We start from the raw sequence: 25,211 nt of genomic DNA, 5'->3' as shown, positions 1-25,211 counted from the left end.
TCGACTATGTTTGGACACAGCTTAAGGGCAATGACAAAAGAAAAACACAAACAGGAGTAAAAACCCTGGAAATATTGACAAAATTAAATGAGCATGAGATTGTTAGAGCACAAAATATTACAGACAGCATGAAGGCCCCAGTAATGCAGTTGCTAAAATGGGTCCATACCACTTAATCAACGATGTTGTTTAACCACCATCATACACGACTGATTTTCAGTGTTTATCACCAATTCCACACTGTAGACAAAATTGTTGATCAACACCGGTGTGGACCCAGCTCTACATAGGACTCACAACCAAGGGGATTGTGGTTCAAATCCTACCAGCGACAGAGAAAATTTAGGTCAGAAGAAGATCATTTTGTTAGATTAAGTGAAAACTAATTCTATTCAGGCAGAATGCTGATGAACACTTGTTCTGTCTTGTGAGAAATAAGAGATTCTCGTTTGGGTGAAATGATCCTTTAAAAATTTAACAAAACAAATTCAAAATAAAATGTCTACTATTGTTTTGACGAATCAAACCCCTTTTGTGTACAAAACTCTCTTTCAATTGATTTCATAGTACATTTCAGAAAATCTTTGAACAATGATTCGATGAGACTCACAACCAAGGGGATTGTGGTTCAAATCCTACCAGCGACAGAGAAAATTTAGGTCAGAAGAAGATCATTTTGTTAGATTAAGTGGAAAACTAATTCTATTCAGGCAGAATGCTGATGAACCTTGTTCTGTCTTGTGAGAAATAAGAGATTCTCGTTTGGGTGAAATGATCCTTTAAAAATTTAATAAAACAAATTCAAAATAAAATGTCTACTATTGTTTTGACGAATCAAACCGCTTTTGTGTACAAAACTCTCTTTCAATTGATTTCATAGTAGATACATTTCAGAAAATCTTTGAACAATTCGATGGAACAAATTCAAAATAAAATGTCTACTATTGTTTTGACGAATCAAACCGCTTTTGTGTACAAAACTCTCTTTCAATTGATTTCATAGTACATTTCAGAAAATCTTTGAACAATGATTCGATGGAACCAACCCCTCAATTTGGGCCCACTCGCCAACCAGTCTTCTCAGCAAGTGTATTAGAGGCAAAAGCGAAAATATGACCAACATGAAATAAATTTGATCAAGGAGGAAACGTTGTGTGTGGTTATAGCTGATGGGTAACGTCACGTGAAAGTTGTGCTCTAATTAATATCTGAGGGGTCACAGGGGTGATCTCACGTGAAAGTTGTGCTCTAATTAATATCTGAGGGGTCACAGGGGTGATCTCACGTGCTGTTGGCGATTTCAGAGTGTAGCCTAGGACTGTGTTAAGAGTTGGTTAAAAATCCAGCGAAATAGATAAGGTGGCATAAAAACTCATGTGACTAAATTACATAAGCAGTTGAAAAGGGTTGCCTCCGGATACCTACAATCAATGAAGGCCTATTCAGGTACAGTCACATGATATTAGGAGACTGCTGAAATAAGTTCAGTCACTCACTATCAGGTACACCTGATCACGGCCCAAGTCTCCAAGCGTGTTCAGAGGTCAACAAACATTTCAACAAGAACCTGTAGACCTGAGCTTAAAGCTTAAAGTAATAAGAGGGAAACAAAGAGAAACAGACTAGATCAGATATGGATTTCCAAAGCACATACTTGTGATGTGATTTACCCAAATCTCAACTTGGAGTGAAAAAATTGCAAAAGGAGGTAGATTACGTAGATTGGTTTGATCAAATATTTTTTCTGCACATCATCAATTAAATCAATTTGATCAAATATTTGTTCTGTACTGCTTCAAAGTGATCAAATATTTGTCCTAATCTTCTATAATTATAATTAACCATAACAAAACCAAAGTCAACACACACAAATGGAACACTATGATTCCTATTTGCTCAAAGATTACATAACTACAATATTCATGGTACACATAACATTTCACAATCAGACGAGATTTAGACGGCAGATCAAAATGAAGTCCCATTTCTCCATTCTATCATCCCACCGTCTGTATTTCTGTGTTTTCTATTATTTGATACTAACAGGACAGGTAAATAAATCTTGGAAATAATAAGGTAAAAGGTATTGTAAAATTATAGTTTACCAGATTTCATCTTAAGTTTTGTCAATAATGTACTCCAGAGATTCAAAGAAATAAAAAATGTCAATTTCTCAACATGGTAATTTTATCCAACTTGGATAAAATTCTAAGTCTCGGCCAGGATTGAATTCAAGCTCTCCTAGTTATTTATCAGGCCAAGTGTCTTGCCCATTACACCAACAAGGTTTTCTCAGAGTTCTACCATGGATCACATGATCACACGTCCAACATTTCTTTCTTCCAGGCAGTCGTGTCGCAAACCGAGAACCCCAATGCCAAATCCGTCCCCCCACCGGAAGGCCCCAAACACATGGTGCGTCCTGATGAGGTCAAATCCGTGATCGAGCAACACAACAGCATCATGCACAAGTTGGCAGGTAATGGCATAAGCACAATCGATTCGTTGCAGAATGCTGCGACATCCACAGTGTACAACTTGAGCTGGTATGCGACCAGTCTCCTCAGCAACACTCTCAAGATTCTCTCCAATACCATGCAGACAGCCAAGGATGTGGGTGTCAACACGTTGAGTGCTGGCGTCCGGGTGGGGATGAACACGATGAGAATGGCTGACGGCGTGGTGCGAGGTGCTCTAAGTTTGGCCAAAATTGGAACGCACGGTGTTGGGAACCAACTGAGCAGCGCTTCCGGTTTCTTCAAGAATGTGTCCCAACATCCTGACGCGCTGAATATGAGTCAAGTCAGGGTCACTCCAAATATGTAAGTAACGCTAGGTGAGAAATCTTCCGAAGGATTATTGTGTTGCGCACGAATGTCCGAATGATACATTGTATGACTTGCACTTGGACTCGAACCACCGACCTTCAGGAGATCCCTACCACCTAACTTGAAGTTGTTCTTAATACACAACGCTATTTATCTACAACAAAACAAAGATCATGCTGAGACTCTCATTCCCAAGATGGCTCCTCCTTCCTCTCTGTTCACAGATCTTCACTCTACCCGTCATCTTTGTCTTCAATCATCCCCGCATCATCCGACGTCGTTCATTACGTGTACGACACAAACACAGACTCCTTCAAAGCCGTCTACAACTCTACGATAGCCTCTGCAGGTTCTGTTGGATGGTTGGTGACAGACACGCTGGCAGATACTGCCAAAATCCTCGAAAATCATTCCCAAGATGGCTCCTCCTTCCTCTCTGTTCACAGATCTTCACTCTACCCGTCATCTTTGTCTTCAATCATCCCCGCATCATCCAACGTCGTTCATTACGTGTACGACACAAACACAGACTCCTTCAAAGCCGTCTACAACTCCACGATAGCCTCTGCAGGTTCTGTTGGATGGTTGGTGACAGACACGCTGGCAGATACTGCCAAAATCCTCGAAAACACATTCGAGCTCGTGGAGAATTTGAGTAGACCATAAAAGGAATATTCCTACCAAATTTCAGCTTTCTAGGTGATGTGGTTCTAGAGATAGAGCGATCAGTGTGTGAACTATGAACTGTGAATGGATCTCGTTCTTATAATTAAGGTATAACATAATGATAGAGGACTCCGTAACTTTATGAATTTCAACTTATGAGTACAAGTAAATTTTGCCAGCCTAGTTAGCTTGGTCCCGTCCGGGACGGAAGAGAGAATGGCGTGGAATTGACAGAAACGTTGGTGGGTGGAGGATACAACTTGGTGGAAGATGGGCTATCCTCAGTAGGGAACCAAATGGAGGGGCTATCGAAAGCACTCAAAGATAGGGTGTCACCTCAGAGATTGGTTGACGTACAATTGCCAGATGGCAATCGAACCGCCTAGGGCGGCTGTGAAAATGAAAATATCCGATTCCTTTCAAAAACTCTGAAAGGTTTCGAGGATATTTCTATTTTAAGTAAGATTCAAATGAAGGATAAGTATCAGAAAATTGTGAAATAGGGCCCTTATTTTAACCTAAATAAAATGGAGTTCCATCAGATGTATCATCTTTGTCTTCAATCATCCCCGCATCATCCGACGTCGTTCATTACGTGTACGACACAAACACAGACTCCTTCAAAGCCGTCTACAATTCCACGATAGCCTCTGCAGGTTCTGTTGGATGGTTGGTGACAGACACGCTGGCAGATACTGCCAAAATCCTCGAAAGCACAGTCGAGCTCGTAGAGAATTTGAAAGATACGACGATCAACACAGGATACAAGTTGGGAGAGAATGGCGTGGAATTGACAGAAACGTTGGTGGGTGGAGGATACAACTTGGTGGAAGATGGGCTATCCTCAGTAGGGAACCAAATAGAGGGGCTATCGAAAGCACTCAAAGATAGGGTGTCACCTCAGAGATTGGTTGATGTACAATTGTCAGATGGCAATCGAACCGCCTAGGGCGGCTGTGAAAATGAAAATATCCGATTCCTTTCAGAAACTCTGAAAGGTTTCGAGGATATTTCTAGTTCAAGTAAGATTCAAATGAAGGATAAGTATCAGAAAATTGTGAAATAGGGCCCTTCTACTCTGAGTTATTTTAACCTAAATAAAATGGAGTTCCATCAGATATACCACAAAAGCGGTTTGATTCGTCAAAACAATAGTAGACATTTTATTTTGAATTTGTTTTATTAAATTTTTAAAGGATCATTTCACCCAAACGAGAATCTCTTATTTCTCACAAGACAGAACAAGGTTCATCAGCATTCTGCCTGAATAGAATTAGTTTTCCACTTAATCTAACAAAATGATCTTCTTCTGACCTAAATTTTCTCTGTCGCTGGTAGGATTTGAACCACAATCCCCTTGGTTGTGAGTCCTATGTAGAGCTGGGTCCACACCGGTGTTGATCAACAATTTTGTCTACAGTGTGGAATTGGTGATAAACACTGAAAATCAGTCGTGTATGATGGTGGTTAAACAACATCGTTGATTAAGTGGTATGGACCCATTTTAGCAACTGCATTACTGGGGCCTTCATGCTGTCTGTAATATTTTGTGCTCTAATATTGCTAGATTTTGGTCTAGCGTTCTTGGAGGTGCGGCATCTGTCGTTGATTTCTTCACACTCTTCCTCAGATGTATGAAAAAGTTTATTATTCTCTATCAGAAGTTATCTAAAAATTCCGCAGCAGGTACGGCATTGAGGGAAAATTCCAAGCTACCCGTCTACTGACATTAAACTCACCCAACCTGAGTAGGGTCGGGAAAAGTCAGCATCACGCGATTGTCCAGATAGTTACCCATCCGGATGCTAACCACGCGCAATGTTGGGAACTGGTGAATGGAGCAGTTGCAAATGGGTAAATTATAACTAAATGGTCGATTCCTATGTAAAAAGTTGGGAAAAATGCAAAGATAGGGTGTCACCTCAGAGATTGGTTGACGTACAATTGCCAGATGGCAATCGAACCGCCTAGGGCGGCTGTGAAAATGAAAATGTCCGATTCCTTTCAAAATCTCTGAAAGGTTTCGAGGATATTTCTATTTCAAGTAAGATTCAAATGAAGGATAAGTATCAGAAAATTGTGAAATAGGGCCCTTCTACTCTGAGTTATTTTAACCTGAATAAAATGGAGTTCCATCAGATGTACGAAAAAGTTTATTATTCTCTATCAGAAGTTATTTAAAAATTCCGCAGCAGGTACGGCATTGAGGGAAAATTCCAAGCTACCCGTCTACTGACATTAAACTCACCCAGCCCAGCCTGAGTAGGGTCGGGAAAAGTCAGCATCACGCGATTGTCCAGATAGTTACCCATCCGGATGCTAACCACGCGCAATGTTGAGAACTGGTGAATGGAGCAGTTGCAAATGGGTAAATTATAACTAAATGGTCGATTCCTATGTAAAAAGTTGGGAAAAATCCAAATCCGAGGTCAAAACCCCGAAAAAATAACTGTAAAAAGTCGAAAATTCATATTAATGTGTTGCCTGCTCGGGAGCTTTGCTCGGGACATTTGATGTGACGTCATCGTATACGGGAACGTATGCCGTGACGTCAAAGTTCACGATTTACCGGTATTTTTTAAATCGATTTATCTCGGGGTCTAGAAGTCTTAGAGGAAAAAGAAAAATTCCCTATTTCCTCATTTTTTCTGCTCTTTGACTTTGAAACCTCACCTGAGTCAGCGCAACTGTTCTATTGAAAGTGCTATCGCCTGTAAAGCTATGTCCACACATAATCGACGAGGTGAATCTATGTATGTTGTCGAGACAGTTTAGGGTTTCAGTCGACATCGGTCGACGGCCGTCGACTATGTTTGGACACAGCTTAAGGGCAATGACAAAAGAAAAACACAAACAGGAGTAAAAACCCTGGAAATGTTGACAAAATTAAATGAGCATGAGATTGTTTATGTATCTAATACTATGACAATAAACTAAACAGAGATACAACACAACGTATATTTATACAGGTGCTAACCAATTAGGGAAGGTAAACCACAGTCCTGCATACTCGTATGGGTATGGGTCTGTACAGAGGCGTGTGCCGTGTGTGCTTCAAGGTTCTATGAAAATTTGGGATATTGGGAACCAGACTCTCTGGTATCCAAACAAAATACAAATGATTAATGCTGGGTGCTGGGGTTTTGAGAAGAAACGAGGATTCCCGGTCAGCCTAGTTAGCTTAGTTGGTAGTGCGTCTGCCTTGTAAGCGCTAGGCCGCGGGTTCGATTCCCCCCCGGAGCGGATTTTATCCTGATGGGATAATGTTCGTTCTCGGAACGGCTGGCTTTCTCCTATCCTGTCTTCCTTCTCTCTTCCATTTCGGGACGATAAGACCATAGCAGTTACAGTTCCCTCTGTCAAACCTCTTAAAAAAAAAAGAGGATTCCCTATACTTAATAGCCAGGTCAACCTCGGATTGAACTCAATCCTGAGACAATTCACGGTAGTAAAACGCGACATAAAAGAACGGGAAATCGGGGATATTTCTAGCGAAAATTTTAAGTTCGATCAGCCCAAACTGGGGGCCCCGCGCCTTTGAAACTGCCCCGGGCCCCGCGGGGGGCTAATCCGGCCCTGCTCGGATTGAAGTCAATCCTGAGACAATTCACGGTAGTAAAACGCGACATAAAAGAACGGGAAATCGGGGATATTTCTAGCTCATAACGCAAAGTAATCAAAGTATGGTCACATTGGTCACTTGCAAAAGAAATTGAAGTCTGTCGTGAGAACAATATTGAAGAGCTGGTTGAAATCCTCGTGAAAGGTCAAGAAACACAAGTCTGACGTTAGCAAAATATCAAGGACTAGCTCTCACGCGTCAAAGAAAGACATGAAATGTAATCATGTAATAACACAAGAGTTCTATAAGTACGTAAGTTTCGGGTGGAGATAACAGTTTTTAAGGTCCCGGTATGGGTAAGCAATTATTGTACAACTGTTCTACTGAGATGAAACTGCGGTTTTTAATGACTCGTCTCGTCGATCGGTCAAGACGTTAATACAAATGTACCTAGGTAATTGTCTCTAGGTAGATAAGGATTATCAGATTAAAAGCTTTCCCCTGTGATTCTCCTCTGAGATGAAGAGCACGCGTACCATGTCTCCAATGTGACCAGATTCATTCATAAGCTCCCCTCATAGCACATCATGTCACCTGAGCTCATCATAGTACTATACGCCGCACTCTGGCTGCTTCAGGTAAGCGAGAAATGTAGACCCAATAATATAATTATTTAATTTTATTACTTTCCATTTTCTATTATCTACGTAAAATTTCGAACTTTTTGATAGAATATCCTACGCTCATCTAAGCGTCAATAGTTTACCCTATTCAAAATAAAAATTCAAACTAGTGAAAAAATAGCGAGTTTTTGCACCGCTAACTTACGTGAAGATTACCAAAGTCGACCTCCAGATGTAAGTTGATCAAAACTGCGCTTGTGCAGAAACGAGTTTTCGTCGAATAACGTGAAAGAGTCCAGTTAACGGGACGCTAATTTTGGTTGCAAAAACTCGCTAATATTGATACTTGACCTTAATGAATTTCTTTTTTTCCCTGCAGGACGTCCGCTGTGCACCCAAAGAAGAAGAGGAAGATGACATCTTTTCCTTCAGCTCAGCCAAAACAGCAGTCCCCATCCGCTCCCCCAGCTCAAGCGCCACCAAATCCAAATCCAGTCAATCCACCAGCGACAATCCCTTCAACGGTATACAAGAGCTGACCAACCAATTCAAAGACGGCAACTTCAACAATCTGAAGAAGATCAGCGATAGCAACGCTAACACGATGATGAATGTCCTCGGCCTGGGTTCGAACTGGATGAGCACGAACCTCAGACTGGCGAACCAGTGGAATGATTTGAACCGCGACCTGGGCGAGAAGCTGATCGACTCCTTTCACAAGATGAACGATAACAACTTGAGATTCATCAAGCAACAGGTGGAGAACACCAATAGCAAGATCAAAGCCTCGCTGGACCCTGGCTATAAACAAATCAGCGCTGTCAGGGATACGTTCAATGCCAATGATAAGGAAGATTCAGCCAATAGTTTGGCCCTCGTCAGCAAGTCTGGAAGACCTTTGGAGACATTGGTGGATATTAAGAATGAACTGCCTCCGGGTATTGTGAACGCAGCGTCAGGATGGTTCGGTGGCTAAACACAGGAGAGTGTTACAATATTCCTTTTCGTATCTGACTCTCGACAAAGCTCCTTTCTTAGTTTTATAACTAGCGATCTAGCGAAATCTCTTACTTTTTTTAATCCATATAGTTTCCAAAATCGAAATAAATATAATTTTTCAAGTGATAATAAAACGGCTTTGAATAAAAGGAATCGATGTTATCCATTTATTGAAATAGAAGTGCAGAAAATGGTTTGAATTTGTTTCTCACATTCCCGTGTAGCGTGTACATTTCCACTGTTCCCAGATTTCTAGAACACAGTCAGACATTCAAAAGACTTCTTTGTGATATCAAGCATCCCATTTTTTCTACTCCTATGAGAATGAAATAAGTTGGGACTTGTCTACTTAAGAGATAGATTAAAAAATAATAATAATGATGATAGAAGTAGTTAGGTAACTAAGTAGGTGTACCAAAAAATTGTGAATCTTTGGAATACAATGGAATATTTTTTATGGCTATTTTTAATGTGGCAGGATTCTCCAGAAGGAGCTCTTCCACCCAACCACAATACTAAGTTCTTATTGACTATTGACAGAGCGGGTTAACGCTTCCGGATCTCTTTCTGTTGACTCTGGCGCGGCGTCAAAAAGATTGTTTGTTGGGATCTCTAGTGACATTCACAGAAAAACAACACAGGATTATTACCAGAATGCAATGTTATTTCTTATATTGGGAAGTATAAGTTTTGAGAGTATACGTCATATATGAAAACACAGGAAGAAAAGTTAATAAATCAAGGGGAAGCGTGTATTTTTACAAGAAAAATGCAACACCTATTATTTCTACAGATATATCAAGATCATTAACCTTCCCAGGTATAATCCCGTGTACTCAGATGAACATTTCCACTCGCCCCCAGGGCAGAGGCAGCCGTCTTTCCTCCTGTACTCAACGTCTGACTGCCGAGTCTGCTCACTAGGGAGCTGTACTCTTTGAAGTTACTGCTCACAATTTTGCCAGTGCTATTCAACGCGCCACCCACGCCTTGTCCTATCTGACTGGCAATCTGACTAGAGGTTGTCACGAGGCCTCCGCTTAGAAATCCAAGTAGCTCTGTAGCCATGCCGAATGTATTGATGAGCTGTCCAACCGCATTGGAAGCAAGATTCCCCAGATTATTCGCCGCATCGATTGCCGCATTACCGAAAGATCCGAGTGAGGAAGTACCAAACTCATTAATCTGGTTGAGAAGGCCGGGCACAGAGTTGTACTTGTTTTGTGCAAGTTGTGTGGCGTTGGCTGCAGCCTCGGCCGCTAGCTTGGAGACGTTGGTGTTGGGGTTGACGGCATCCACGGAGGACGGGCCATCAGTCGGAGCAGACAGACAGATGTACGTCTAGCGCGTGACATAAGCATGGGATGAGAATAAGAGGAAATGAGTATTAATAAATAATCAGTATTACAGTTTTTACTTGGGGTAACCTCAAAGACAATACAAACTAGGAAAGAGGGTCTGCAAGAGACAAAACAAAGTAGGTATCAAGAAAAATGGCACAAAGTTAATTTCTTTCAAATGAGATTTTAGACTAAAAACTGAAAAAGATATTTTTTTTTAAGAGGTTTGACAGAGGGAACTGTAACTGCTATGGTCTTATCGTCCCGAAATCGAAGAGAGAAAGAAGACAGGATAGGAGAAAGCCAGCGGTTCCGAGAACGAACATTATCCCATCAGGATAAAATCCGCCCCGGGCGGGAATCGAACCCGCGGCCTAGCGCTTACAAGGCAGACGCACTACCAACTAAGCTAACTAGGCTGACTGGGGGACCTTAAACAGCCTGAAATTTCCCTTGCTACAGAAATGGTTTCAGGCCCCCTTGATGAACCTAGGCCTGATGACCCCCTCCCCTCTGGAAGCCCCTGGACAAAACTCCGAAAAAATAACTGTAAAAAGTCGAAAATTCAATTTTTATTTTCCGTTCTAATGAAAGAGTTCAAAGATGTGTGACGTCAGACTTTACACAGTTGTTTTTTTCGTCCGCTAGGTAGCGCCAGTATGCAAGCACGCTTGCGGAGGAGCAGAAAGAAATGCGCAGAAACGTATGCGCACAAACACATTAATGTGTTGCCTGCTCGGGAGCTTTGCTCGGGACATTTGATGTGACGTCATCGTATACGGGAACGTATGCCGTGACGTCAAAGTTTACGATTTACCGGTATTTTTTAAATCGATTTATCTCGGGATCTAGAAGTCTTAGAGGAAAAAGAAAAATTCCCTAGTTCCTCATTTTTTCTGCTCTCTGACTTTGAAACCTCACCTGAGTCAGCGCAACTGTTCTATTGAAAGTGCTATCGCCTGTAAAGCTATGTCCACACATAATCGACGAGGTGAATCTATGTATGTTGTCGAGACAGTTTAGGGTTTCAGTCGACATCGGTCGACGGCCGTCGACTATGTTTGGACACAGCTTAAGGGCAATGACAAAAGAAAAACACAAACAGGAGTAAAAACCCTGGAAATATTGACAAAATTAAATGAGCATGAGATTGTTTATGTATCTAATACTATGACAATAAACTGAACAGAAATACAACACAACGTATATTTATACAGGTGCTAACCAATTAGGGAAGGTAAACTACAGTCCTTCATACTCGTATGGGTATGTACAGAGGCGTGTGCCGTGTGTGCTTCAAGGTTCTATGAAAATTTGGGATTTTGGAACCAGACTCGCTGGTATCCAAACAAAATACAAAAAATGATTAATGCTGGGTGCTGGGGTTTTGAGAAGAAACGAGGATTCCCTATACTTAATAGCCAGGTCAACCTCGGATTGAACTCAATCCTGAAACAATTCACGGTGAGATTTCTTTATTGAAGAATTAACCAGGCACACATGACGTAATTGGTTCATTAAAAATCCAGCCTGGAGAATAAACAATACTAAAAAAATTGAACACAAACATGAACTGATTAGCAATATGGAATGACATACTTGGAGTTCATACAAACAAAATGGGCATAGCCCTTGTGAAAACGTAAAATGAAAATCTGAGGAAAATTGCAGACATGCATGTAGTTGTCAAAGTGATGATACTCCTATGGGTATGGGTCTGTACAGAGGCGTGTGCCGTGTGTGCTTCAAGGTTCTATGAAAATTTGGGATATTGGGAACCAGACTCGCTGGTATCCAAACAAAATACAAAATGATTAATGCTGGGTGCTGGGGTTTTGAGAAGAAACGAGGATTCCCTATACTTAATAGCCAGGTCAACCTCGGATGCATGTAGTTGTCAAAGTGATGGAATAAGGCAGGATCCAGATCACCCCAAGTTATCAAGGTAAAAGTTTGTTAGCTTACCCACAGCGCTACTTATGGGTAAATTTGTGTCCGATTCGTTTATTACTTTCTTTGTTACATTACCATACAAACTTAGATTATTATCCAATATTTTGCCCGTAGCGTTTTTCATCAAATCAAAGTTGTTTTGCACAATCTTTCCCGTTGTGTTCTTCACAAAGTCCATATCCGTGTTTTGGATAGCTTTGATATTCTCCGCAGTTTTGTTGACAAGCGTATTGTTTCTCACTTGCTCTTCGACTCCATTCAGAAACTGTGCCGTCATGTGTGCAGCTTTCTTCAAGATTTTTGTGGTGCTGTAAATGGATTTCAGCGTATAATACTTGACCATGTCAACCATCTCGATGAAAAATCCATCCATTGCTAACTTCACATTTTTCTGCCAAACGCCATCTGTGCTTTCGCGTCAAAGAAAGACATGAAATGTAATCATGTAATAACACAAATAGAAAAACTAAATATTTGTTTCAATGCAGACGAATTAACAAGCAATCGGGAATTGTTCTCCCGGGAAAAGCTTTTCCCCTGTGATTCTCCTCTGAGATGAAGAGCACGCGTACCATGTCTCTAATGTGACCAGATTCATTCATAAGCTCCCCTCATAGCAAATCATGTCACCTGAGCTCATCATAGTACTATGCGCCGCACTCTGGCTGCTTCAGGTAAGCGAGAAATGTAGACCCAATAATATATTTAATTTTATTACTTTCCATTTTTTATTACGTAGTCTGTGCTTTTGTTTACTTGTAAGTCCTGCTCTTGTTGATTTCCGTTTGTATTGTTAATATCTTTCGTATGAGAATAATTTACAATCTCTCTGTGCTTTTGTTTACTTGTAAGTCCTGCTCTTGTTGATTTCCGTTTGTATTGTTAATATCTTTCGTATGAGAATAATTTACAATCTGCAAACGAACCGGCGTGGTTGCATTGTGGCTCTCAGCTTGTAGTGAATCATTTATTTTACTATCCACTTGATCATACACCCAATTCCCTAATATAAAATCTAGCATGGTTTTTTTATCTTTGGGTTTTGGAGTTTCTGTTGTTGTACTGGTTGTTAAATTGTGTCTCTCAGTTTGATTTCGTATAGAATCATTTATTTTACTATCCACATGTCCGTCAATCCAATTCCCAAAAATGAACTCCATTATAGTTTTCTCTGTTGCATTGCCGACGGTTTCTGTTGCATTGTCGACAGTTAACAAAGCTACTTTACTGTTCGAGTTCGAGAAATATTCACTGATATTATAAATGGACAAATGTAACAGGTTTTCAATTGCAGAGTTCTCATTGGAATCGTCTGGGGAGGGAGTGGTGGTATTTTTGATCAAATCATCTAATAGAGTGTAGGCCAGCTTGTTGGCTTCTACAGTGTTCTTTCTATTCCTAAGTTTAGTAATAAGGTCATCTTTATCCATCTGCTCTGCTATATTAACGCTAGGATCTTCTTTGATAACATTGGAACTGTTCTGTGAGATAGGTTCATTACTTGGATTGGCAGTATTGGCATCAATAGCGATTGGTATGAGCTGAATGGCTACAAGTTTGGGTTGATAGGAACCATTGTTCACAAGTTCGATTCACGTCATCTAAATCCAGTTTAAGAATTTTATCTTTCGTCAGTGGAGCAGAAAATAAAATGAAAATTTTTCGCACATATCGAACGTTGACCAACCAACAAACAAAAGTTGACATAGAGCGTAGCTAAAAGAAATCAAATCACAACAGAGCGTAACTAGAAGACATCAAAAGTTGACATCACAAACGTTTCCTTTTCCAGGCACCAATCTACTCAACGAGATTGTCAAACTCAACAAGGCGTCCCTTGAAGCCTGCTCGGAGTGTTGATAATATGGTGGATTTCCGTGACCTTCCATATCGCAGTGATGAGACCATAACACTGTTGCAGCTTCGCTCTCATAACACAAATAGAAAAACTTCGCTCTCATAACACAAATAGAAAAACTAAATATTTGTTTCAATGCAGACGAATTAACAAGCTATTGGGAATTGTTCTCCCGGGAAAAGCTTTTCCCCTGTGATTCTCCTCTGAGATGAAGAGCACGCGTACCATGTCTCCAATGTGACCAGATTCATTCATAAGCTCCCCTCATAGCAAACCATGTCACCTGAGCTCATCATAGTACTATGCGCCGCACTCTGGCTGCTTCAGGTAAGCGTATTACGTAAAACCCAATAATATATTTAATTTTATTACTTTCCATTTTTTACTACGTAAAATTTCGAACTTTTTGATAGAATATCCTACGCTCATCCAAGCGTCAATAGTTTACCCTATTCAAAATAAAAATTCAAACTAGTGAAAAAATAGCGAGTTTTTGCACCGCTGACTTACGTGAAGATTATTGAAGTCGACCTCCAGATGTAAGTTGACCAAAACTGCGCTTGTGCAGAAACGAGTTTTCGTCGAATAACGTGAAAGAGTACAGTTAACGGGACGCTAATTTTGGTTGCAAAAACTCGCTAATATTGATACTTGACCTTAATGAATTTCTTTTTTCCCTGCAGGACGTCCGCTGTGCACCCAAAGAAGACGAGGAAGATGACATCTTTTCCTTCAGCTCAGCCAAAACAGCAGTCCCCATCCGCTCCCCCAGCTCAAGCGCCACCAAATCCAAATCCAGTCAATCCACCAGCGACAATCCCTTTAACGGTATACAAGAGCTGACCAACCAATTCAAAGACGGCAACTTCAACAATCTGAAGAAGATCAGCGATAGCAACACTAACACGATGATGAATGTCCTCGGCCTGGGTTCGAACTGGATGAGCACGAACCTCAGATTACTGTTCGAGTTCGAGAAGTATTCACTGATATTATAAATGGACAAATGTAACAGGTTTTCAATTGCAGAGTTCTCATTGGAATCGTCCGGGGAGGGAGTGGTGGTATTTTTAATCAAATCATCTAATAGAGTGTAGGCCAGCTTGTTGGCTTCTACAGTGTTCTTTCTATTCCTAAGTTTAGTAATGAGGTCATCTTTATCCATCTGCTCTGCTATATTAACGCTAGGATCTTCTTTGATAACATTGGAACTGTTCTGTGAGATAGGTTCATTACTTGGATCATTTGACCTGGTTTTGTTGGTGACATCAACATTGGCAGTATTGGCATCAATAGCGATTGGTATGAGCTGAATGGCTACAAGTTTGGGTTGATAGGAACCATTGTTGGACTTGATTTTATTGCCTTCAGCCTCATTGTCATTTATTAGAGCTGCAAGGTTTTGTTGACTGATATCTCGCGGTACTCTGATATGTTGAATTGAACTGTGTTCATGTTCATGTTCCTGAGTCATGTCAATATTCTCAACATGCTCAAAGTTCTGCCACAGGTTATCGCTAGATTTGAATCGCGGTATTTCCGAGTTACTTATGAATTTCCATGAGTCTTCCATACCTCCTATGTTCCCGACAGATGCTATTTGTTCCTTGAGCACCTCATCCAGGGAGTCTATGGAATGTATTTCTGCAGGTTTCGATATTTTCCTGCTTGTACTTCGTTTGTATCGACTTCGCAGCACCATTTCGTTTTCGTTCCACTCATCGCTGTCACTTTCATCAATCTTCCAGTTCAGTACTTCATCATCTATGTGATTATATTTCCTTGCTTTCTCATTTATAAACATGCGATTTCCATCCTGCATTTGATTTCTCTTGATTCGGAATAGTCTTGTGAGGAAAGGACTATCGAAATCTTTCGCCAGCTTTGTGTCATTATATCCGGATCGAAGGTAACATACGGTTGTAGACAAATGCTGGAAAAGAAAAGATTTTTAAATAAATTGAAATAATTCAGAAATTGATTTATTCAACTAAAATTACCACGCACGAAAAAAGTGACTTGATGGTCAATAGCGAATATTTGAAGGAAAAAGAAAATCAGAAAATCAATACATGAGTCAAACTCGAACAGTTTGCCAAAGCAATTAAATTTTCCCTATCTTTTTTAAGTTTTTAATCATATTTTCTCTTCGCTTGGCCAAATGATGAAGTTGGAAAATTTTACTTACGAAAGACATGAAGAAGAAGAGGAAGGCCAAGATGGAAAACTGGTCCATTGCTTGAACGAAAAATCCAATGACGAATCTTTTCTTCACATAGGCTGCATGTTAGAAGAGCGGGACATTGTATGCTTTGTGCTTTCGAGATATTTACTCTTAATTTAATTTTCAATTACCAATCAACTTCATTCATAGTATTAAAACAGGTTTTAGTTTAAATCGAACTTTCGATTAATAGTATTAAAAAAGCTCTTTAAATCGAACTTCTGATTCAATTTTCACCGAAAATCAGCTCCTTAATAAAAACAAACAGGTACTTACGAGTATTTCACAAAAGGCAAAATAATTTGGTCCTCAACTCCGACATTTTCTTATCACTCCATGCACTGCCTGACTGTATCACTGGTAATACAATCCGATATGTTCATGTTGCACGATTAAATCGTTTCCTTAGGGGTATTACAATCAAAAGGTTACAGGGTGTGGAGGAAACCAACGTAACTTACATATCAAGCTTACAAGCCTAAGGTCCTTTTTTTTATGAGTGTTTCATTGCCGTTTTTATTTCGTAGCAATGAATCCACTGCTACATTAGACTCATGTGATCTGTGCCGTAGCATGCCCATCCCGTAGTATGTCCCTCATCAGATGGGCGATAAGGGACGCAATACTTCTCATTTAGGTGCTGGATCAATACGAGAACACACAATCCGATATGTTCATGTTGCACGATTAAATCGTTTCCTTAGGGGTATTACAATCAAAAGGTTACAGGGTGTGGAGGAAACCAACGTTACTTACATATCAAGCTTACAAGCCCAAGGTCCTTTTTTTATGAGTGTTTCATTGCCGTTTTTATTTCGTAGCAATGAATCCACTGCTACATTAGACTCATGTGGTCTGTGCCGTAGCATGCCCATCCCGTAGTATGTCCCTCATCAGATGGGCGATAAGGGACACAATACTTCTCATTTAGGTGCTGGATCAATACGAGAACACCAGAAAGTAACCATCCCCAGCAAAGGGTTTTTTTTTTTCGGCTCCGTGATTGGATTTTGGGGTGCACTCAGCTTTGGTAATGTTGAGGCTTCGGATGATATTTTTTCTTGGTCTCAAAAACGAACTTTTTAGATTTAAAAATGTCTCATAAAAAATCATTCGCGCTCTAATCTTTTTCTTCAAATAGAAAAAAACTCGCATCCGGGGTTTTCAAAATTCGATTCCCCAAGTGGGCATTGGGCACCCATCCGGTTACCCACCACGCGAGACGTTGCTTAACTTTAGTGATCTATCGAGAACTGGTGCATTCAACCTGCCATGTTACCCAGTATATCAAGACCACATTAGTATGACTCAAGTAACAATAGGTAGCCATTTTCTTATCATGATTTGCCATGCGTAAACTGACACCTTCTCATTTTAATCAAATAACTTCCTTCCTATTTTACCAGTACCCACCGCCACAGGAGATAGCACGTTATTATTATTATTTATTTAAAAAAAAGAGAGAGGTTTGATAGAGGAAACTGCAACTGCTAAGGTCTTATCGTCCCGAGATCTAGGAGAAAAGGAACACAGGATAGGAGAAAGCCAGCCGTTCCGAGAACGAACATTATCCGTTGAGGATAAAATCCGCCCCGGGCGGGAATCAAACCCACAGGCCGTGGGTTTACAAGGCAGACGCGCTACCAACCAAGCGAACTAGGCTGGCTACGCGTGTCGTACGTAATTCGTTTCTAAATGTATGCTTAACATAATTACAGTTTATTGAACCTTCCGTCGGGCACAATGCTGAACCTATAACTTTCGAACGCAATTCATCTGTGAGATTAATTAAATCAAAGGAAAAAATCTGGACTAGAATCCAGTGGTGTTTACACCAGGCAAGTAGCTGGCCTTTCATAGTCCAGCTCATAAGGTCAATTCAAATGATTTTAATTGTTAAAATACTATAAATATTTATTTTTGTAATAAAACGAAAAGAAAGACAAAATATGTGAGATTTTGAAATTCATCAACATGTCAGATTGTGTTTAGTTTATTTATTTATTTTTTTTTATTAGATAATATTTTATAACCTACACTAGGTTTAACTTTAGAACTTAATTTTATTTGTTTCTATCTAGATTCTAGTTACACACAGGTGGTGCTTTATTTACACTGTCAGCTTAGAAGAAGATGTTCCATTATGCTAAAAGTTTAATAGAGTATTATGCTAAAAGTCACTTCTTTATTGACATATTATATTTGTCAATATATCAATCTGTTTACAGATACATCAAAACTAAAGGCCCAATGGCCCATTCCCATTTGTCGATGTCGTTCGGGAAAAAATCGTATCGTGTGTAGTGGGAACACTCTCATTTAACTTAAATTGAGCCAGCCTAGTTAGCTTAGTTGGTAGTGCGTCTACCTTGCAAGCGCTAGGTCGCGGGTTCGATTCCCGCCCGGGGCGGATTTTATCCTGATGGGATAATGTTCGTTCTCGGAACCGCTGACTTTCTCCTATCCTGTCTTCCTTCTCTCTTCGATTTCGGGACGATAAGACCATAGCAGTTACAGTTCCCTCTGTCAAACCTCTTAAAAAAAAAACACACACACAAACACAAACAGATTCCACAAAAAGACAAGGAAACCAAGTACTTACTAGTTTTGGGTGTAAGATAGACAGAGATGGCTGTGATAGGATCGTTGGAAGGATCCTTGTATAATTCTGTCACCAGGAGATCATTGTCCTTCATCCGAAGTGGGAACTTTTGCATGTCTAGAGTAAACAAAGAAGAGAAGCTGTAAAGTCATATGATAAACTGCTCTTCGATTTCGGGACGATAAGACCATAGCAGTTACAGTTCCCTCTGTCAAACCTCTTAAAAAAAAAAAAAAAACTTCTATTACTATTTCAAAGTGTTTTTTTCGGACTCTTCTCGGAAACGAGGTCCAAGTTAGGAAAATGACTCACAGAACCTTGTTAGAAATGATGAGATCTACCTACCCTGAGCCGTTGTCAGTGTTTTTTCTGGCGCACCCTGTATAACTTACCGGATCGTCAAAGGCCGGGTTCCCATAGGACCGCTTGGACACGCTCTGTCGACGCTTACGTCGCGTACTGTTATACACAGACACATTGTCCAAACTATAGTCGTCCAGTGATACTGGGATACAGCGTTGCCGGTTGTTGAAGCTGCGCCCCTTCTTACGCATGATGAACTGCAATATTGGAAAACAGAACAAATTATTGTAAAATTTTTACGGACTAACCCTTTTTACAATAATGACAATAGAAAAAAAAACTATTTTTTTTTTTTTCAATAAAGCGCTTTAACTACAAGGTCATTCGCGCTGACTTCTATATTAGATTAGGTGATAAACATTTATGTGACGTGGGAATCCTAAAAAGTCGTCCAGTGATACTGGGATACAGCGTTGCCGGTTGTTGAAGCTGCGCCCCTTCTTACGCATGATGAACTGCAATATTGGAAAACAAATTATTGTAAAATTTATCTATTTACGCGCTGACTTCTATATTAGATTAGGTGATAAACATTTATGTGACGTAGGAATCCGAAAAGGTTCTCAACGGAATCTTGGTCATGTAGTTTTCATCAGTAAATGGTTTCTTCAAATTAAATTGATCCCAAGGGCAAGGTAAACTTAGACCCTTGACAAATGGAGTGTGTCTGAAGGCATGTGGTGTGTTCCACAATCCACTCGACCCCCAAGTAACTAAATATTGAATAAGATGTCTAGAAACTGCACTATCTCTATTTGAGATCGTGAGGAAATAGGTAGGTATTTCAACTTTCAACGTCAGACAAGTTCAATGGAAGCTAAGTTTAATCCAAGATATTGGATAGATAAAAAATCACCAGATGATGTAACTCAAACCAACAACAAATAAATAAGATGTCTAGAAACTGCACTATCTCTATTTGAGATCGTGAGGAAATAGGTAGGTATTTCAACTTTCAACCCACAAGAAGGAGTACATATCTACCAGTGTAACTCAAAAATCCATTAAAGAATAAAGAAAATAGGAACCCTTGTTTTTACTAGCTCCTAGCTCAATAAGACTTAAAAATCCTTTTACTCCAATAGCTACTACTACTACTACCACCATAAAATTCAATGAGTGAGTACTACCTAGTACGAGAGATTTCTTTATTGAAGAATTAACCAGGCACACATGACGTAATTAGTTCATTAAAAATCCAGCCTGGAGAATAAACAATACTAAAAAATTTGAACACAAACATGAACTGATTAGCAATATGGAATGACATACTTGGAGTTCATACAAACAGAATGGGCATAGCCCTGGTGAAAACGTAAAATGAAAATCTGAGGAAAATTGCAGACATGCATGTAGTTGTCAAAGTGATGAAATAAGGCAGGATCCAGATCACCCCAAGTTATCAAGGTAAAAGTTTGTTAGCTTACCCACAGCACTACTTATGGGTAAATTTGTGTCCGATTCGTTTATTACTTTCTTTGTTACATTACCATACAAACTTAGATTATTATCCAATATTTTGCCCGTAGCGTTTTTCATCAAATCAAAGTTGTTTTGCACAATCTTTCCCGTTGTGTTCTTCACAAAGTCCATATCCGTGTTTTGGATAGCTTTGATATTCTCCGCAGTTTTGTTGACAAGCGTATTGTTTCTCACTTGCTCTTCGACTCCATTCAGAAACTGTGCCGTCATGTGTGCAGCTTTCTTCAAGATTTTTGTGGTGCTGTAAATGGATTTCAGCGTATAATACTTGACCATGTCAACCATCTCGATGAAAAATCCATCCATTGCTAACTTCACATTTTTCTGCCAAACGCCATCTGTGCTTTTGTTTACTTGTAAGTCCTGCTCTTGTTGATTTCCGTTTGTATTGTTAATATCTTTCGTATGAGAATAATTTACAATCTCCAAACGAACCGGCGTGGTTGCATTGTGGCTCTCAGCTTGTAGTGAATCATTTATTTTACTATCCACTTGATCATACACCCAATTCCCTAATATAAAATCTAGCATGGTTTTTTTATCTTTGGGTTTTGGAGTTTCTGTTGTTGTACTGGTTGTTAAATTGTGTCTCTCAGTTTGATTTCGTATAGAATCATTTATTTTACTATCCACATGTCCGTCAATCCAATTCCCAAAAATGAACTCCATTATGGTTTTCTCTGTTGCATTGCCGACGGTTTCTGTTGCATTGTCGACGGTTAACAAAGCTACTTTACTGTTCGAGTTCGAGAAGTATTCACTGATATTATAAATGGACAAATGTAACAGGTTTTCAATTGCAGAGTTCTCATTGGAATCGTCCGGGGAGGGAGTGGTGGTATTTTTAATCAAATCATCTAATAGAGTGTAGGCCAGCTTGTTGGCTTCTACAGTGTTCTTTCTATTCCTAAGTTTAGTAATGAGGTCATCTTTATCCATCTGCTCTGCTATATTAACGCTAGGATCTTCTTTGATAACATTGGAACTGTTCTGTGAGATAGGTTCATTACTTGGATCATTTGACCTGGTTTTGTTGGTGACATCAACATTGGCAGTATTGGCATCAATAGCGATTGGTATGAGCTGAATGGCTACAAGTTTGGGTTGATAGGAACCATTGTTGGACTTGATTTTATTGCCTTCAGCCTCATTGTCATTTATTAGAGCTGCAAGGTTTTGTTGACTGATATCTCGCGGTACTCTGATATGTTGAATTGAACTGTGTTCATGTTCATGTTCCTGAGTCATGTCAATATTCTCAACATGCTCAAAGTTCTGCCACAGGTTATCGCTAGATTTGAATCGCGGTATTTCCGAGTTACTTATGAATTTCCATGAGTCTTCCATACCTCCTATGTTCCCGACAGATGCTATTTGTTCCTTGAGCACCTCATCCAGGGAGTCTATGGAATGTATTTCTGCAGGTTTCGATATTTTCCTGCTTGTACTTCGTTTGTATCGACTTCGCAGCACCATTTCGTTTTCGTTCCACTCATCGCTGTCATTTTCATCAACTTTCCAGTTCAGTACTTCGTCATCTATGTGATTATATTTCCTTGCTTTCTCATTTATAAACATGTGATTTCCATCCTGCATTTGATTTCTCTTGATTCGGAATAGTCTTGTGAGGAAAGAACTATCGAAATCTTTCGCCAGCTTTGTGTCATTATATCCGGATCGAAGGTAACATACGGTTGTAGACAAATGCTGGAAAAGAAAAGAATTATAAATTGAAATAATTCAAAATTTGATTTATTCAACTAAAATTACCACGCACGAAAGAAAATGACTTGATGGTCAATAGCGAATATTTGAAGGAAAAAGAAAATCAATACATGAGTACATGAGTCAAACTCAAACAGTTTGCCAAAGCAATTAAATTTTCGCTATCTTTTTAAAGTTTTTAATCATATTTTCTCTTCGCTTGGCCAAATGATACAGTTGGAAAATTTTACTTACGAAAGACATGAAGAAGAAGAGGAAGGCCAAGATGGAAAACTGGTCCATTGTTTGAACGAAAAATCCGTGACAAACTATCGAAATCTTTCGCCAGCTTTGTGTCATTATATCCGGATCGAAGGTAACATACGGTTGTAGACAAATGCTGGAAAAGAAAAGATTTTTAAATAAATTGAAATAATTCAGAAATTGATTTATTCAACTAAAATTACCACGCACGAAAAAAGTGACTTGATGGTCAATAGCGAATATTTGAAGGAAGGAGAAAATCAATACATGAGTACATGAGTCAAACTCGAACAGTTTGCCAAAGCAATTAAATTTTCCCTATCTTTTTAAAGTTTTTAATCATATTTTCTCTTCGCTTGGCCAAATGATAAAGTTGGAAAATTTTACTTACGAAAGACATGAAGAAGAAGAGGAAGGCCAAGATGGAAAACTGGTCCATTGTTTGAATGAAAAATCCAATGACAATTTTTTTCTTCACATAGGCTGCATATTAGAAGAGCGGGACATTGTATGGTTTGTGCTTTCGAGATATTTACTCTTAATTTAATTTTCAATTACCAATCAACTTAAATCAACATCATTCATAGTATTAAAACAGGTTTTAGTTTAAATCGAACTTTCGATTAATAGTATTAAAAAAGCTCTTTAAATCGAACTTCTGATTCAATTTTCACCGAAAATCAGCTCCTTAATAAAAACAAACAGGTACTTACGAGTATTTCACAAAAGGCAAAATAATTTGGTCCTCAACTCCGACATTTTCTTATCACTCCATGCACTGCCTGACTGTATCACTGGTAATACAATCCGATATGTTCATGTTGCACGATTAAATCGTTTCCTTAGGGGTATTACAATCAAAAGGTTACAGGGTGTGGAGGAAACCAACGTAACTTACATATCAAGCTTACAAGCCTAAGGTCCTTTTTTTTATGAGTGTTTCATTGCCGTTTTTATTTCGTAGCAATGAATCCACTGCTACATTAGACTCATGTGGTCTGTGCCGTAGCATGCCCATCCCGTAGTATGTCCCTCATCAGATGGGCGATAAGGGACACAATACTTCTCATTTAGGTGCTGGATCAATACGAGAACACCAGAAAGTAACCATCCCCAGCAAAGGGTTTTTTTTTTTCGGCTCCGTGATTGGATTTTGGGGTGCACTCAGCTTTGGTAATGTTGAGGCTTCGGATGATATTTTTTCTTGGTCTCAAAAACGAACTTTTTAGATTTAAAAATGTCTCATAAAAAATCATTCGCGCTCTAATCTTTTTCTTCAAATAGAAAAAAACTCGCATCCGGGGTTTTCAAAATTCGATTCCCCAAGTGGGCATTGGGCACCCATCCGGTTACCCACCACGCGAGACGTTGCTTAACTTTAGTGATCTATCGAGAACTGGTGCATTCAACCTGCCATGTTACCCAGTATATCAAGACCACATTAGTATGACTCAAGTAACAATAGGTAGCCATTTTCTTATCATGATTTGCCATGCGTAAACTGACACCTTCTCATTTTAATCAAATAACTTCCTTCCTATTCTTTCTTTTTTTTTTTTTTTTTTTTGGTAAGGGGTTAAATCAAGATGATAGTAACGATGCAATTTGTCCGATGATGTAAGTTTCGAGCAGGACACGAGCATCGTGTATCGTGACGAGAAAGGGGCCCCATGGATTTGACAGAGGTGGATATACTGCCTGCTCGATCCTCCACCCTGTGTTATGAACGAATCTCGTCTCCAAGAGTTGACCCCCCCCGTCCCCGTTAGTCCGCCCCCCCCGCTCGAAAAGGAGCCGCTCGGAAAAAGAAACATAGGAACCAAATCGTTGCAACTTGTAAGAACCCAGTTCGCAACTTACGGTGTCTGTTGATGGATGGATGAAATAATAAGTTTTTATTTTTATCCAAAGAGTTTCAAAGTTTAGAGCAAAACAATAAGGTAATTTTGGGTGTAATCCATTTGTTATTATATGGCTCGCCCGAAACCCATTCCACCCCCCCCCCGCCGCAACTTTTTTGAAGAGCCCTATTCCAATGGGATTTCCCGCGGTACGTTTTGTTCAAACAAAAATTCGTGACCAGACTGTCTCCCTGGAACTCTCGACACTGAACGATACCAAGAATAGCCAGAAGGAACTATGGAGCTTCTGTACTTGCTTCAGTAGGAGAAGCCTACTTTCTCGGCACTAGAGGTCCTCTGTCGTAATAGGCTAATCCTTACGGACGGTTACTAGGGTGTAGCGTCTGTAGCGACGATGATAGCAGTGTGCGTTATGGCATGTTCGACTGACGACCCAAACAGGAAACAGAAAAATAAATTACGAGGTGTCTACTTAAACGCAAACCTAATCGACAATCAGTCGTAACACTGGCTTCCTTCAAAATTAGTGCGATACTAGTGAATACCAATGCGTATGTAAGTATCTTCTGCTTGCATGGTCTGCTGCGCGCATCCGTATCGGTCCGCATCAAGCGAAAGCCGACCATCGAGACGGAACATTTGGGTGCCGGACACCCCAAACTTAAGGGCGGGCCCCCGCCTAGAAATAGGAGTTGCCTATTACAAGAGCAAGAGCCTTGCCGGACCGAAAGAAGGATAGGACACAAGGAAAAGACGGATCTAGGAGCCCTGCTATTCTGGATCGTCAACGTCAAAGGAGATAGTTTTGGAGAAAAAAAAAATTATTATTATTATTATTATTATGTTGCACACGATAGAGGACACCGCCACCCATGACCATT

General features: G+C 39.8%; 5 protein-coding genes across 6 annotated transcripts in view; 2 read left to right on the top strand and 3 right to left on the bottom strand.

Annotated features, from left to right (window-relative positions):
* Positions 1-1,930: 1,930 nt before the first annotated feature.
* Positions 1,931-4,616, top strand: LOC108252175. Its single transcript, XM_026822341.1, has 4 exons — positions 1,931-2,051; positions 2,347-2,822; positions 3,053-3,227; positions 4,201-4,616. Exons 1-4 carry the CDS (start codon positions 1,974-1,976, stop codon positions 4,441-4,443), a joined length of 972 nt encoding a protein of 323 aa, XP_026678142.1. The 5' UTR covers positions 1,931-1,973; the 3' UTR covers positions 4,444-4,616.
* A 2,960-nt stretch (positions 4,617-7,576) lies between these two features.
* Positions 7,577-8,864, top strand: LOC103507493. The gene is made up of 2 exons (XM_008471964.2): positions 7,577-7,694; positions 8,059-8,864. Exons 1-2 carry the CDS (start codon positions 7,644-7,646, stop codon positions 8,653-8,655), a joined length of 648 nt encoding a protein of 215 aa, XP_008470186.1. The 5' UTR covers positions 7,577-7,643; the 3' UTR covers positions 8,656-8,864.
* Positions 8,865-9,485: 621 nt separating this feature from the next.
* Positions 9,486-16,323, bottom strand: LOC103507496. The gene is made up of 5 exons (XM_026822340.1): positions 16,018-16,323; positions 14,809-15,762; positions 12,794-13,215; positions 12,042-12,381; positions 9,486-10,019 (listed from the first exon to the last, which is right to left on the bottom strand). Exons 1-5 carry the CDS (start codon positions 16,063-16,065, stop codon positions 9,486-9,488), a joined length of 2,298 nt encoding a protein of 765 aa, XP_026678141.1. The 5' UTR covers positions 16,066-16,323.
* A 1,682-nt stretch (positions 16,324-18,005) lies between these two features.
* The window catches only part of LOC103507495, a gene marked incomplete at its 5' end in the record, with an annotated part of 21,165 nt that continues 13,959 nt past the window's right edge, over positions 18,006-25,211 (bottom strand). Inside the window, 2 exons of the mRNA XM_026822343.1 lie at positions 18,006-18,367; positions 19,048-19,215. Of these exons, the coding sequence (XP_026678144.1) occupies positions 18,293-18,367; positions 19,048-19,215 (243 nt within the window). The remainder of the gene's footprint in view (positions 18,368-19,047; positions 19,216-25,211) is intronic.
* Positions 19,817-23,258, bottom strand: LOC103507494. Of its 2 annotated transcripts, none has more exons than XM_008471966.3 (2): positions 22,860-23,258; positions 19,817-22,207 (listed from the first exon to the last, which is right to left on the bottom strand). In XM_008471966.3, exons 1-2 carry the CDS (start codon positions 22,905-22,907, stop codon positions 20,408-20,410), a joined length of 1,848 nt encoding a protein of 615 aa, XP_008470188.1. In that variant the 5' UTR covers positions 22,908-23,258; the 3' UTR covers positions 19,817-20,407. The 2 variants fall into 2 exon arrangements, with proteins under 2 accessions (XP_008470188.1, XP_017298843.1); XM_017443354.1 differs by lacking the exon at positions 22,860-23,258 and adding an exon at positions 22,460-22,527.

Source organism: Diaphorina citri, unplaced genomic scaffold (genome assembly GCF_000475195.1).
Source record: "Diaphorina citri unplaced genomic scaffold, Diaci psyllid genome assembly version 1.1 scaffold318, whole genome shotgun sequence".
Classification (NCBI taxonomy): Eukaryota; Metazoa; Arthropoda; class Insecta; order Hemiptera; family Psyllidae; genus Diaphorina; species Diaphorina citri.
The sequence above is the reverse complement of the archived record's forward strand: the minus strand, read 5'-3'. Positions and strand labels throughout refer to the sequence as shown.